At 37.0% G+C, this 16,354-nt stretch overlaps 1 protein-coding gene across 1 annotated transcript; it reads right to left on the bottom strand.

Moving 5' to 3' along the window:
* Nucleotides 6,336-8,051, bottom strand: LOC107612344 (coumaroyl-CoA:anthocyanidin 3-O-glucoside-6''-O-coumaroyltransferase 2-like). Its single transcript, XM_016314097.2, has one exon. It carries the CDS (start codon nucleotides 7,860-7,862, stop codon nucleotides 6,399-6,401), a length of 1,464 nt encoding a protein of 487 aa, XP_016169583.1. The 5' UTR covers nucleotides 7,863-8,051; the 3' UTR covers nucleotides 6,336-6,398.

Here is a 16,354-nt window from a genome sequence, read left to right on the forward strand (position 1 = left end):
ATCTTCCGTCCTTGTGGGAAAAAAATAGCCTTTACACTTATCACTAGTGAATAAATTTTCACAGATGTCCGCTCTACTAAAAAAGATTGTTATTCTCACATTTAACTTTTCATTACAAATAATTCCTACAGATATTTATTTCAACATTTTTTCCTCCTCAATTTAACTCATTTCAACATTTTTTCCTCCTCAATTTAACTCGTACATCTTGTGCAGTTTTGTGTATGTTAAAAAAGTTGCTTCATAGTAGTTAAAGTAGAAAATAATAGTTCATAAAAAATAATAAATTTTCTTTTGATAAAAAATTCCTAAAACTTTTATAAGGATACTGAAAAAACTAACACACACATATATTAGCAATTATTACTTCAAAGAGAGAGTTGGGAAAACACAGGTTGGGGTAGGTCTAGGCAGTCACGATCCAAAGTCAAGGATCCAAGGATTTGGAACCGAGAGGAGTACGTCTATTTGGAGAAGGAATCTTTTAGTATTTTTGTGGATTGGTTACCAGAAGATATATCGAAACGTGAATTGTTTAGATTATTTTCATGGACAGGGCAGATCATTAACATATATCTATCAAGAAAGATGAGAAATGGTGCGGTATACCTTTTTGCGTTCGTACGATACACCACAAAGGGAGGAGCTTTGAAAGCAATTTCAGAAATAAATCGAATGCTATTGCGAGGTCAGGAAATTTTTGTGGGAGAGTCGAGGTATAGATATGATACTGACCAGGGGAAGAAGGCGGTAGTTGTGGACACTACGATTAGGCGGACTAATGATGGGATTGTGGAACGTCGGAAAACTAGTGCTTTGGGAAGGGAACAATTGGAAGAACTGAAAACATGGACACTGGGAAGGATTTGCATGGAAAGTGTGGGACGAAGAAGATAGACGTCTCGGTGGCACAACCTAATTTGAGCTGGTTATAGAATAGTGTTATCGGTACCATAATGACAGTTATAGACTTTAGTTTGTTAAACGCGACAGCTCATAAGGAGTGGCCTCACGTGGTCAAGGTTTCTGAGATGGGAGCATACAAAGCCTTACTGACCTTTGATAGCATTTGCAGTATGGAAGCGGCGCTCGCACTTAATGGAAACGGCCTGTTGAAGTTTTTCCATAGGATGTGGAGGTGGGAGGAGAATGAATGATGCGAAACTAGAAGGGTATGATTCGAGTGCTTCGGAGTACCGTTACATGTTTGGTCAGAAGCTGCATTCCGTACAATCGGTGAACAGTGGGGTGAGATGGTGAATTGAGACGCTGCAACAAAATCATGTCAGTCATTTAGTGTTGGACGAGTGCAGATTGACACATGCATGTTCGAGGTCATTCATGAATGGGTACACATTACTGTAGGCACGATTGGATTCGATGTGTTCGTAAAGGAAGTGGGAACTGAAGTCGATGGCTTACTGCCTTGTGTGATGAAGTATGTGTTGGGAGGCACTTATAGGTTCTCTATGGGAGAAAAATGTGCTATGGGAGATCCTGAAAATCACAACGGTGGTAATAACAGTAATACGCGTCTGTTGGAATGGGATGCAGCAGCAAATTTGATGGCGACGACGGTTAGGGAGGAGGATCAATGACAGGGTAAAGTTGTAATTCAACATGAGGATTTGAATGGGTGGAGAAACAATTTTTTAAATTTGAAAACAGCAAGAACAACAATTAGCTCAATCAATTCTGGTGTGATGAGGGCTGATCAATCGGGTTTTGCAGCAAGTAATGAGGATGCTAATTTGGATAGAACTGAATCATGGGATTATGGTAGGATCGGGATGATGGCTGAGGTGGAAATTAATAGCAATAGTAGGAGGGGCGGACGCGGACTTTTGACGCTAATTCTCTGGGGGCAACCGGAGCTTTGGTAGAAGACAGATTAGGAATGGGTTTTACAACTGAGTATGATGCTTATGATGCTATTGAAGGAAGGCATATGGGAGAAGGGTGTTGTGCAGGAGTTTGGGTAAGGAATAATGGGGATGAACATTCGAAGGAAAGTTGTCCAGGTTGTTGTTCAAAAAATGTTGAATTGGCTAATAAGATAAAAGATGATGGCCAAGAGGTAGATGCAACACAAGGACAGCTTGATATGGTGGAGGGAGGGACTGGTGAGACTGGGAGGGTTGTAGAGGACTTGGAAGATGCAAGAATATCTGAAGCAGCGAAGCTAAGACTGAATCCTCTGAAACCAAATGGGATAGTGAAATGCAGGAAAACAGGAAGGCATGGGAGTTGGCAGTGGAATCTGGAGCAGTTCAATATAATGAGGAAGATGATATTATGGCTATACTCCAAGCACATAATGAGGCAATTACGCAAAAGAAAAAGCAAGCTAAACAGAAGAAAAAGGCAAGAAGAAGTCGGTCAAAAAATCACAAAAAAGTGTGAATAATTGGTTTAAATGTTTTTTAGTTCTTGGAATGTTAGGGGTTTGGGGGGAGTTGGAAAATTGAGTATGGTGAAGAGTTTTAGGAGAAAATTTTAGTTGAATATGTTAGGTTTAATAGAGACAAAGAAAGAGGTAGTGACCAAATATGATGTAGTGCAACTGTGGGAAAATAATGTGGTAGGATGGGAGTACGTAGGGTCTGAAGGTGCTTCCGGTGGGCCGTTGTTAATGTGGGATGAAACGATTTTTCAGAGGAGCAATTGTTATAAAGGGGAGAGATGGTTGTGTGTGGATGGCGTGGTGCTAAAAAATAATTTTAAGTGTGCTTTCTGTTTAGTGTATGGTGCGTACCAAAGGAAAGAGAAGCTTGTTGTGTGGGAAGAGCTAAGTTTTTTATCTGGGCTTTGTCAAGTAACTTTTTGTTATTTTGGGGACTTTAACGGGGTTGTTCAAGTGGAAGAGAGGAAATGAGCTATCACTTTGACAGTGACTACAGCTGAGTTTAAATATCGGATTCAGGATATGGAGCTTTTGGACCTTGCACTTGTTGATCGTATGGTCACATGGTTTAGGGGTCAGTCGTGTAGCCGTATTGATAGAGTTCTGGTTAGTTTGGAGTGGTTGGAAGAGTTTCCTGAAACAAGGCCTAGAGGAGGTCCGAGAGGTTTATCAGACCACTGTCCATTGATTGTGGATATCACAAGATTGGGAGGGGGACGAGACCTTTTCAGAGTCTGGATGATTGGTTTACTCATGAGGGGTTCTTGAGGATGGTGAAGGAGGAGTGGAGGAATTTGGGTGACGTACAATTCATTGACAAACTGAAGGCTTTGACGATCCCGCTGGGTAAATGGCATAAGGAGAATTTTAGGGACAGAGATATGAAAATTATGAAGTTTGAAGAAGAGATAAATGAAGTTGATGATATGGTTAGTAATGGGGTTGTTGATGGAATTGTGGAAGCAAGAAGGAGAGCACTAGTGAGTTCTTGTAAGAAACGGTATATCAGAAAAGAGTTACATTGGAAGCAGATGTCGTAATCTAGGCATGCCAAGGAAATGGATAAGAACACTCGCTATTTTCACAATCTAGCCTCAACTCGAATGAGAAACAATCGGATTGAGTCCTTACTGATTCATGGGAGGATAGTGAGAAATCAAGTAAGGATTAAGGTTGCTATCAGAGACTTTTATAAGAATTTATATCATCAGGAGATCTCGTCGGTGATAGGTTCTGTGATGGGCTGGTTAACCGGATAACTGAGGAGGAGGCAACAGAGTTGGAATGGATGCCGTCTAATGCGGAAATTAAGGATGTGGTTTGGGATTGTGAGTCAACTAAGGCACCAGACAGTGATAAGTATAATATGAATTTTATTAAGAAGTGTTGGGAGGATGTTGGTGGGGAGTTCACTACAACCGTGATGGGATTCTTTCAGTCAACTGTTTTACCTAGGGATGCGAATGTTATTTGGGTGGCTTTGGTGCCAAAGTTTGTCGGAGCTAAAGAAATCAAGGACCTTAGGCCGGTTAGTATGGTGGGTTGTGTTTATAAGGTTATATCAAAGATCCTGGTTCAGAGGATGCGGAAGATAATGTCAGGGTTGGTAGGAGAAACACAGAGTACTTTTGTGCAGGGTAGGAAGATACATGATGGGATTTTGATTGCATGTGAAACTGTGTAGTGGCTGAAGCTGAGGAAAAAGAGCTTAGCAATTATTAAACTAGACTTCCAAAAGGCTTATGATCGAGTCAAGTGGAGTTTTGTGGATATTGTTTTGCAGAAGATGGGGTTTGGCCGTAGATGGAGGGAGTGGATAAAAGAGTGTGTGTGTGTGTGTGTTCTGCGTCTATGTCGGTCCTAATAAATAACTCTCCCTCTAAGCCCTTCAAAATGGAAAGGTGTCTACGACAAAGGGATCCTCTTTCTCCCTTTCTTTTTGTGCTTGTTGTGGATGTTCTACATAGGATGATTAGAGAGGTGGTGCGGAATGGACGCATTACTCTGTTGTTGGTTGGAAGGAATAACATTGAGTTGTCACATTTGTAGTTTGCGGATAATACTATACTTTTTTGCCCTTCTGAAGAAGAGACGATTAGAAACTATAAGCGATTGCTACACTGTTTTGAGATGATATCAGAGTTGAGTATTAATTTTGACAAGTTCAGCTTGATCCCGGTTAATTGTGAGCAGAGTTGGACACGACAAATGTATCGACTGTTGGGGTGTAAAGAGGCATATTTACCTGTCAGATATCTTGGCATTTTTCTGGGGACGAATCCAAGGCTGGTCAAGACATGGAAACCAATTATTGACAAGGTAGAAAAAAAATTAAGTCTGTGGAAAGCAAAGTCTTTGAATAAAGAGGGTAAGCTGGTTCTCATTAAATCTATTCTCAATAGCCTGCCTATTTACTATCTCAGCTTGTACAAAATGTTGAAGGTAGTATCAGAAAAAATAATATCCTTACAGAGATGCTTTTTGTGGAGTAAGGAGGATGGAAGGGACGGGATACCTCTAGTGAAATGGAAAGTTGTACAGGCCCCCAAAAAGGCAGGAGGTTTGGGAGTTGGTGATACGATAATTTGGAATACAGCGCTCATGTTCAAGTGGTGATGGAGGTTTTCGAAAGAGGATTGTCTACTTTGGAAAAAAATTGTATGTTTCTGTAATAACATGAATCCTTCTAAGATGATTTGTGATAAGCCTGTACCTACAAGAGGGGGTCATTGGAAGGATATTTGTCAACTACAAATCAGGGAGTCACAAGTGAGAGAGAAGATGTTCAGAGGCTTGGCTATGGAATTAAGGGATGGCAGGATAATCCGCTTTTGGGAGGATAGCTGGTTACCTTGTGGTACTCTGAAAGTTACTTTTCCAAGACTTTTCTCGGTCTCAAATCTTCAAGGATATGTTATAGGAAATTGTGGGTTCTGGGATGGGTTAGAGTGGTTTGGAATTTCCAGTGGCGACGAGAGTTATTTCAATGGGAACTGGAACTAGTAAACAAGTTTCATGCGGTTCTGCAATCAGTGAAATTGACAACTAAGAGAGAGGACAGAGTGGTATGGAAATTTAATAAAAAAAAGGTATTTATTCTACTAACTCCTTTGTGTAGGTATTGCAGGCAGAGGTACTTCTGACAGATATCACAAGCTATAGCTTCACTAGTACTATTTGGAGATGATTCGTCCCACCAAAGGTTGAGTTGTTTACTTGGTTTGCACTGGTTGGTAGGGTGAATACAAGGAAAGACTGCATAGATTAGGTGTTATTGGCCAGAATGATAAGATGTGTGTTTTATGTCATAAGTCTGTTGAAACTGCTTTTCACTTGTTCATTGGTTGTGAGCTCATTTAGCAGGTGTGGTGTGCTTAGTTATTCACTCTTGGAAGGATATGGACTATTCCAGGTACGCTCAAACAACACTATGAAAGTTAGACGGATATATCAGCGAGAAAAATGGAATGGAAGCGGTGGTTGGTTGACTTTTTCGTAGTCATCTGAACAATTTGGCTAGAAAGAAATGATAGAATCTTCAAAAATGAAAGTTCAAGTGTGGTGGACATTATTAATAGATCCTTTACAAGTTACGATGAGTAGATTGGTGGTGAATCCTGTAGTTGTTGATGGCAATATCAAAAATGGCTAGGAATTATTATTTTTAGCATTATAAGTTTTTATTTCTTTTCTTTTGCTCCACCTTATTGTGTTGAGCTTTTTTATTTAAAAAAAAAAACATCAGTAGGGATTTGATGACAACAAATATGATTACGAAATCTTAATAATCATCCAGCATTATATCTCAAATAGCTATATCATCATTCACGACTTATTACACGGTCTCATCGCATCAAGACTTATTAATTAGTACACGAAATCTAACCAGCAATGCATGTCATCAACACAATAACACACACACATTATGGCATGCACAACAACAATAATTCTTATTATTAAACCTACTATTTCAGTTATTCATCAGGATTTGAAATCAAATCAAATCTCGAAACCCTTGTTTAAGAACATGAACAAATCTTTGATAATGGACCCTCTTTAACACCAATCCAACCTCAACCCCTCCCTCCACGTGTCCACTTTCAGCAAGAGATATAGCCTTTGATGAATGCACCATTTCAACTTTCTTAGGCCTTCCAAATCCAAAGTCAGTCTCATACACACCCAACTTGTGCGAAGCCATCACATGAAACGCACTATTCCCCAACACAAACAACTTCATGAACAATGCCTTCCAATTTTCCGCACCCTGAAACGGCGAACTCTTCATGTCGTTTATACCCTTTTCTATTACCTTAACCGCATTCACAAAACCGTCTTCTCCTTTAAGTTCCATCCTCTTAAGCTTTGTTTGGCACTGTGTTATGCAATTCCCAAAATAAGTAATTGGAATTGGATATCCGAGTAGATTGTTATTCCTACAATCAGCTGGAAAATGAAAATGCTCTTCTTCTTCTTCTCCTCCTTCATTGTTATCGTTATGTCTTGTAGTTTTAATTAAACTACTCCATACAAAACCACATATCACCATAAAGGTTGATAGATATTGCGGCGCTTTGTATCCGTTGCTTTTTTTCAATTTGTTCATCGCAAACCTTTTCATTGCTTCAATGTCTTCTTTACCAAACACAATTGTTGTTTTAACATAGTCCTCTTCCAATATTGATTCACCATTTTGACTTTGAGCTACGAGTTTGTCCTTCCATAATGTCCTCTCGTTAAAATAGTCTTTCAACAAAACGGCCTCGAGCTCATTAGGATCCTTCAATATTTCCCTATCAAAACAGGGTAGTAATGAATAGTGCTTCTCTAAGAGTGTTGAGTCAATAATTTCTTCCAAATTTATTATTCCACAAAGAGAAGACCAAAATTTCATAAAATGGCCACAACACCTACCGTCCATCACGTGACAATAGGTGATGGCGATGCAAAGACCACGGTTTGGAAAAACCGTGACCTGCAAGGCCACAAGTGGTGACACGATCGTGTCATCATTCTTGTCATGCGTGGCCTTGTCCATTAATGTTGGAACCAAGTGATCCAAATCTTTGACACTTTTGGGGTCATTGCTTGAAATATGATCGAAATTCGAAGCCGACTCGACGATGGTGAAGGTGACGGTGTCTTCATTGGTACATTGAATGAAGGGCTTGTGGGGTGGTGGAGGACATAGGAGGTTCCCGGCTAGAGGGAAGAAACGTTGTAGAGTAAGAGACAGAGAGAGTTTGAGGGTTGGGAGGGTATTTTGGTAAAAATGGTTGGTGGAAAAAGGGAAGTTATAGAAAAATTGGCGTCTAACGTAAATTGGACCTGTAAAAGGTAGGTCAAGGAATGTAAGGGGGAGGGATTTGATTTTTGGATCATCATTATCATGGTATGCTTTTGCAAGACCAACTTGTGTTTGTTCCACAAGCTTATGCTTGCTATGATGATTTTCCATTTTTTTTTTTTGGTGGTGCAACTTTGTTAGTTAAAATTGATAGGTGATGATGAGATAGCTATTATTCGAACATGTGGAAATTAGCAGAGAGGGTGTATGTACTTATATACTGGCTGATCATATCAATTTCCTGTTCAAAATTGAAGCTAAAAGCTTGTGGAAAGTATACGATTTTCCCCTAAATAATGGAGAAAAAACATAATGACTCCAAAGTGTTTCAATTGTCGTATGATGTAGCTCGTGTAGTGGATGACTTATTCAAAAATATATGGACTAGCTATTAACTTTTATTTAGATCAAGAAAAAATTTAAAAAAATTATATAAGGACTAATTTGATTAATTTTTAAAATTTTAGGAATGAAAATGACTTACGTCTGAACTTTCAAGGACTATTTTGATTATAAATAACTTTTTTACATCTCAAGTGTCACGTGTCGCTGATCTAATGCCACATGTCACTGACCGACACGTCAACCAATCATCTTGTGACACGTGGCATTAGCCCTCTACGTCATTATATGCCACGTGGCACTTAACGTGACACATCATCATCCAATTGACGGAAGGACTAACGTGACCAATCGTGTATCTTTCGAGAATGATTTTGATTAACTTTATTTTTTGAGGACCAAAATGAAGATCGAAATATTTTTCAAGGACGATTTTGACTATTTACTCCTCGTATTACCGTAAAAAATAAATAAGAGCATACACTTGGATATATAGTTATACAGTCAACAATATATATAATAAATTGATTTTCTGAGTAACAACTCGGTCATATCACAAATAGACAAATAGTGTTTTCGAAAGAAAGTGAGGGGAAATTGCTAAGAGTTGATTTTCATTTTCCACCAAGCTAAGCAAAATGGATCGGAGTATTCAACGTCATTGCAAATTTTTTCTTCTTTTTATAACAATAACTATACGGCACATATTTTTGAGAACATTAATGTTAGAAAAAAAAAAGTCCAAATTTATCTTATTTAATATTTATTAATTATTGTAATAATTAATAAATATTAAATAAAATAAATTATGGTTATTTTTTGTTAATTTTTTTTTATTATCAAATATTTTCGTATTTTTTATAATGGGACATCAATGTCGCAAATTATCTTTAATACTGTGCAGCTATGTGTGTACGATAAAAATGTGTCTATCAACATGTGTATCACACTTTTTACTCAATAATATATTAATTAGGAGGTTCCAATGAAATTAACTATTATCCACGTGAAGTTGCAAGGAAAAGTTATCAAACGTAACGATATGTTGTAACTGAGTTACGTACGTCATCAAGCTTATCGCTATTGAGGTAACGTATTAAGTAATTAATTTTGAGTTAATATTTAAATTATTCTCAGCATCAATTTAGTCTTCAAAAATTTAATTTATTTAATTTAATCCTTCACTTAACATTTGTTGTTCATATTGGTCTCTACTCTCTAGCTTAACTTTATTTTTGTTACATGACCCTTAATAACATATTGAGATGAATTGCCGATTATTATGTTTAGGACTGCACATGAATCGGATAATATTCGCATATTCGCGGTAATTATTCGCATTCGATTCGAATTTTGCGGATATTATTCGATCCGCAGAGCCATCGGATCGGATCAGATCTGATTCGCACTATGGTAAGATCGGATTACGGATTTAGCAATGATATCCATGAATTCGATCCGCAAATCCGCATATCTGCACTACGTCTCATATAAATAGCATAATTTAAGAAAGTAAACCCTAATGTAATATGAATTTTAGTGTGTTGTTTTATAAATTTTATGATATCTTGTTTTTAATTTTTTATGTTGTACTTCAACTTAGAATAATTAAACTTAAATCTTGTGTTATTATGTCTTTTTGTTATTCAAGAGAACTTTTATTGATAATATTTTAAGAGTAAATAAGCTCAAACAGGTGAAAAATGAATTTTATGGATATTTTTTTGTAAAAATAGAGAAATAGAATCTTAAAATAGTTTTTTTTAATTATGCGGATATACCCGATATCCGATCCGATCCGATCTGCAAGTATGTTTAAAATCTTCTTAAAAAATAAATTAAGATAAAAAAATTTTAATTGTCATATTAAATAGCTATTAAAAAATCTGCGTAACAAACGTTAAGTTTATTTTAGTTGTCGTTACTGTTTTAGAACAAAAATGGCAAAAAATTAATTTGAGTCAGGAATATAAAGTTAGAAAATCCAATTAAATAAATTAAAATTTTAAAAATCATATTAAGATGAAAAAGTACATATAGTAATAGAGAAATGTTAAAGGAGAGAATTATCAGAATTTATTATTTTTGTTTTATTTTTAATGATTAAAGATAATAAATTCTAATGAATTTCAAACATTTTTCATAATAATATTTACATGTAATGGATATAATATCGAACATGGAAGAATTCTTCGTATTAGAGGAAAATAAGAACAAATTAATTAAATCTAAAAGAAATAGGAAATAATTAATTTCATGGAAGTAAAATCTTAAAGAAGAAATTATTCTAATGACTAATTTTTTACATGATTGATTACATTACTGTTATTTCTGTTTATAGTATATATATTCTATTACTAATGAGAATTATCTAATTGAGTACAATTTTTAAAGACAATCTTACTCTTATGGTTGTGAAAAAATTCACAATGAACATTTAATTACAATCAATAGAAGAATACTTTATCGTAAAAATAATATTTCTATTTTATTTCTATTCTACTTTCAAAAAATAAAAAATTATCACCAAAATTCCATTGATAAAGATTAAGTTCATCAATCCAAAAAAAAAAAACTTATTTGATGCATAAATAATTTTAAATTAGTCCACTACTAGATATTACTAGATTACCGACGAAAGCTCCAATGGCCATTTCGGCAATGAGGTTACCGTTGGAAAAACTCAACAAAAATTTAAAACAAGAACCTATCTAACAGCGGAAGTATCAAAAATAATTTTTTCACAATCTGTGCAATTAAATAGGTAATACTAAAGATACTCCAAGCAACAAATATAATGTCAGAAATTAGATAATCAGACACTAGAATTTTAACGTGGAAAAACTCCCCAAAAGAGGGACAAAAAACCCATGAAACCTAATCCAGTAAAATCTTTCACTATCAGAATAATGGGTACACAAACAGTCTTCTTAGTGACACCAGGGCATCTCAACAATCAACAAAATATATCACCAAAACTGGTGGAATCAACATAAAATCTCCACAAAATAAGTATCTCAAATCAGACAAAAGAGAAGGCCATACAACTAGCAAGTTATATCCTAATGTTCATCTCTACACCAGGAATAACATACTAAAATTTCATAAGAAATGAAGCGAATTTACCAGGTCAATGTGATCAAAATGGCAATGCTCTTTTCCCCCCAATTTTCTTCTTCTCTTGATGCCAAAGAACTCTCTCTTCCCTCTGTTTTCTTTGTTTCAAACATGAGAGGCTTAATTCTCTCTCTCTCCTTGCCGTGGTTTATTAGCCACTCTTCTTTCTTTATTTATTTATTTTTTGTTTTAAAAAACTTGTGGGCCCCACTTAGTTGGGGACCCACTAACAAATCTCCCCCTCACCAATTCAAGTGGGGATAGGCTGCTCCACTAAGCCCGCCTTCTCTTTGCAGGAATCAAATTTTACTGCAGGTAAACTCTTAGTCATCATATCTGAACCATTATCCTCAGTATGGTTCTTCTCAAGTGCATATGACTTCATCTCAAGCACTTGACGTATCCAATGATACCTCACCTCTATGTGCTTCGATATGGAATGAAACGTCAGATTTTTGCTGAGATGGATAACACTCTGACTGTCACAAAATAACATAAACTTCTCTTGATTGATGCCTAACTCGTGTAGAAATTTTTTCATCCAAAAGAGTTCCTTAGAAGCTTCAACAACAGCAATATATTATGCCTCTGTAGTAGACAAAGCAACACATTTCTGAAGTCGAGATTGCCACAACACAGCTCCCTCTGCAAAAGTCATCATATAACCAGAAGTAGACTTCCTTGAATTAAGATCCCCACCCATATATACATCTGTGTAACCATCCAACACAGGTTGGCCACTCCCAAAGCATAAACAAACTCTGAAAGTACCATTAAGGTATCTGAGAATCTACTTCACTGCTTGCCAGTGTTCCTTGCCAAGATTAGAGAGAAACCGGCTAACAACTCCAACGGCATGAGCAATATCCGGCCTGGTGCAAACCATCGCATACATCAAACTACCAACTGCAGATGCATATAGAATCTTCTTTATTTCTGCTTTCTCTTTCTCACTTGTAGGACATTGCTGTGAACTCAGCTTGAAATGACTAGCAAGTGGAGATTAACAGGTTTGGAATTACTCATGCTAAACCTCTCTAAAACCTTCTCAATATACTTCTGCTGCGACAACCACAGTTTCCCATTCTTCCTGTCACGAGTGATACTCATGTCAAGGATTTTCTTTGCAGGATCCAAATCCTTGATAGAAAAGGATCTGTTAAAGTCTTTCTTAAGACTTTCAATTTTCTTAGTGTCATGACCAACAATCAACATGTCATCAACATAAAGCAAGAGAATTATAAAATCACCATCAGAGAATTTCTTAACATATACACAATGATCAGACGATGTCTTACTATACCCATGACCTTCCATGAAGGAATCAAATTTCGTGTAGCACTGCCTTGGCGCTTGCTTCAACCCATATAAGCTCTTCTTCAACTTGCATACAAGGTGCTTATTTCCTTTAACCTCGAAACCCTCTGGTTGTTCCATATAGATTTCTTTATCTATATCACCGTGAAGGAATGCAATCTTCACATCAAGTTGCTCAACCTCTAAATTCAAGCTAGCTGCCAATCCAAGCACAACTCGAATAGAGGACATCTTCACAATTGGAGAGAAAATATCCTCAAAATCAATACCTTTATTTTGCTCAAAGCCTTTCACAACCAATCGAGTTTTGTACCTTGGCCGTGAGACATTTTTATCCGCTTTTAATTTGAACACCCATTTATTCTTGAATGCTCTCTTACCCTTCGGCAACTTCACAAATTCAAATGTATGATTCTCATGCAAGGATTTCATTTCTTCTTATATGGCCTTCAACCAATCTTCCTTATGCTCATCAGACATAGCTTCCTGGTAATTCTTTGGCTCCCCAGTCTCAGTGTTCATCACATACTCATGAGAAGAGTATTTCTGAGAAAGATGACGCTCTCTAGTAGATCTTCTCAATTCAGGCACAACTGGTGGTTCAGGTGGAACTTCAACATCTGGCACCGCAGGTTGAGGTGTAGGTTCATCATGCAAATCATCACCATCATTATCAACTTGTACATCTCCCCCATCAACAGGAGGTCTAGTGGAAGGACCAGGTTCATCATCAGTAGAACGTCTAACAGTTATTGTTGGCTTATCTGTCTTCTCAAGATCTTCAATAGTTTGGTCTTCAAGAAAAATCACATCTTGACTTCTAATTATCTTCTTACTCACCAGATCCCGTAATCTGTAACCAAAGTCTTCGTGACCATAACCCATGAAAATACACTGCTTCATCAAGTTTAGACTTTTCATCTCTTGGAATATGAACAAAAGCCCTACAGCCGAACACTCGCAAGTGACTATAGGAGACATCTTTCCCTCTCCAAACTTTCTCTGGAACATCACCATTAAGTGGAACTAAAGGGAGAAAGGTTGATCAGATCTATTGCAGTCCTCATCGCTTCACCCCAAAAGGATTTAGACAACTTTGCATGAGAGAGCATACACCTAACTCTATCATTGATAGTGCGATTCATTCTCTCTACAACTCCATTATGTTGAGGAGTCTTAGGAACTGTCTTCTCAAACTTGATCCCATGTCCTTTACAATACTCTTAAAACGAACCCCTGTATTCACCACCATTAGCTGCTCGAACACATTTCAATTTCCTCCCTATTTCTCTTTCAACACTTGGATGAAAGTGTTTGAAGATACTGAGCACCTGGTCTTTAGATTTCAAAAAAAAAAACCCACACTTTTCGAGAATAATCATCAATAAAAGTAACAAAGTATGATGCACCACCTAGTGTCTTAGTATCCATAGTGCAAACATCAGTGTGAACTAAATCTAGAACATGTGATCTCCTATGAGGTTCAGAACTATGAAATGATACTCTAGCATGCTTTCCAACAAAACAATGAGTACAAGTATTTAAAGTTGTACTTTTCAAGGGAAGTGAGTGCTTCTTGGCTAAGACGCTTAGTCCTTTCTCGCTAAAGTGACCAAGAAGTATATGCGACAAATCAGAAGAGGAATCATCAGCTACATTCACATCTTCTTTGCACAAATTTGCTTGCAACCGGTAGAGAGTAGTGAGACTATTGTCTTCTCTAGCAACAATGAGAGCCTCTTTGGTAACCTTGCATTTTTCACTTCCAAAGGAAGTGCAATACCCCTCTTGATCCAATGCCTTCACTGAAATAAGATTGAACCGCATGTCTAGCGCATGCCTAACATTCTTCAACTGCAACTTGCATCCCATGTTAATTTCAAGCCACATATCAACCATACTAATGATATCACACACTCCTTTATCTCCCAATTTGATCTCGCCAAAATTTCCAGCAGTATAGGAAGTAAAAAATTCATGCCTCAGAGTGACATGACATGAGGCACCAGAGTCCATAATCCTAGTGGAATCATCACAGATAAGATTCACATAATTTTCATTATATGTGATAAGAACATCTTCATAAACAATAGCAGCATTTTCTTTATCACTATCTTTACCTTTGTCTTCGTTTCTTCCCCTTGATTGTTCTCTTTTCAAGAACCTACAATACCTCTTGATATACCCCGACTTGCCACAATGGTGACAAATGAACTTCTTTCTTGGCTTGTACTTTTCTCTTGACTTGCTTCGACTCTCTGACTTGTCGGAATTGTGAGGTTTTCTACTTTGACTTCTCCCCCGTGACTCTGAAACAAGTGCTTCTGACTAAGAGGAGGCATTAGTCAAACTTTGCTCTTTTCTTCTGGCTTCTTCATTCAACATGCTCTCTTTAACCATTACTAACATCAACTTTCCATTTGGACCTGAGTTAGTCAATGTCACAACTAGAACTTTCCAACTATCAGGCAAAGAGCTCAACAACAACAAGGCTTGCAATTCATCATTCAAAGTGATTTTATTATTTGTCAGTTGGTTCACCGTCTACTGAAAAATGCTCAAATGCTCCGGCATTGATTTACCTTTAGTGTACTTCATATTGACAAGCTTCCTAATCAAGAATGCTTTGTTTTGCACAATTTTCCTCTCATATAACTCTTTCAATTTGTTTCACATCTTCTTGGCATTCATTTCGGTGTCAACATGTGGATACACGCTAAGATCAAGCCATTACCTAATCAAAGCAATTGCATTCCGATTCAATTTCTTCCATTCAGCATCGGATTTGGTACCTTTAGATTTATCCCCCTCCACCGGATCATACAAGTCCTTGCTATACAACATGTCTTCTATGAGGGTCTTCCAAATCGAGTAATTTTGGGAATTCAATTTGACCATATTTGGCCCATGAGTATTTTCCTCCATTTAATCAGCACACAGATAAACAACCAAAATTCTGATACCACTTTGTTGGGAAAACTCAACAAAGGTTCAAAACAAGAACCTGTCTAACAGCGGAAGCACCAAAAATAATTTTTTCACAACCTGTGCGATTAAATAGGCAATACCAAAGATACTTCAAGCAGCAAATATAATGACAGAAATTAAATAATCAGACACCAGAATTTTAACGGGGAAAACTCCCAAAAGAGGGACAAAAAATCCATGGGACCTAGTCCAGTAAAATCTTCTACTATCAGAATAATGGATACACAAACAGTCTTCCTAGTGACACTAGGGCATCTCAACAATCAACAAAATACATCACTAAAACTCGTGGAATTAACGTAAAACCTTCACAAAATGGGTATCTCAAATCAGGCAAAAGAGAAGGCAATACAACTAGCAAGTTATATCCTAATGTTCATTTCTACACCAGAAATAACATACTAAAATTTCATAAGAAATAGAGCGAATTTAGTAGGTCAATGTGATCAAAATGGCAATGCTCTTTTCCCCCAATTTTCTTCTTCTCTCGACGCCGAAGAACTCTCTCTTCCCCTGTTTTCTTTGTTTCAAACATGAGAGGCTTAATTCTCTCTCTCTCCTTGTCGTGGCTTATTAGCTAGTCTTCTTTTTTTATTTATTTTTTTTTGTTTTAAAAAACTTGTGGATCCCACTTAGTTGGGGACCTACTAACAGTTACCAATAACTAAGCCGTAAAGAAACCCCAAAGACGTCAGTAATATTAGCAGGTTATTATTTTTTTTGTGGATTTTATTTGCCAAACCATTGGTAAGTCTTGGCACGACCTTGGCGTAATTGGACGCGCTAAAAATATTACCGACGGAAAATATTGTCGATGCTATATCTGTTGGCAAATACAG

Source organism: Arachis ipaensis, chromosome B08 (assembly GCF_000816755.2).
Source record: "Arachis ipaensis cultivar K30076 chromosome B08, Araip1.1, whole genome shotgun sequence".
In the NCBI taxonomy this organism is placed as follows: Eukaryota; Viridiplantae; Streptophyta; class Magnoliopsida; order Fabales; family Fabaceae; genus Arachis; species Arachis ipaensis.

What these genes read in the sequence shown, in the direction of transcription:
- LOC107612344 (XM_016314097.2), bottom strand. Translation starts at nt 7,862, where the DNA reads ATGGAAAATCATCATAGCAAGCATAAGCTTGTGGAACAAACACAAGTT.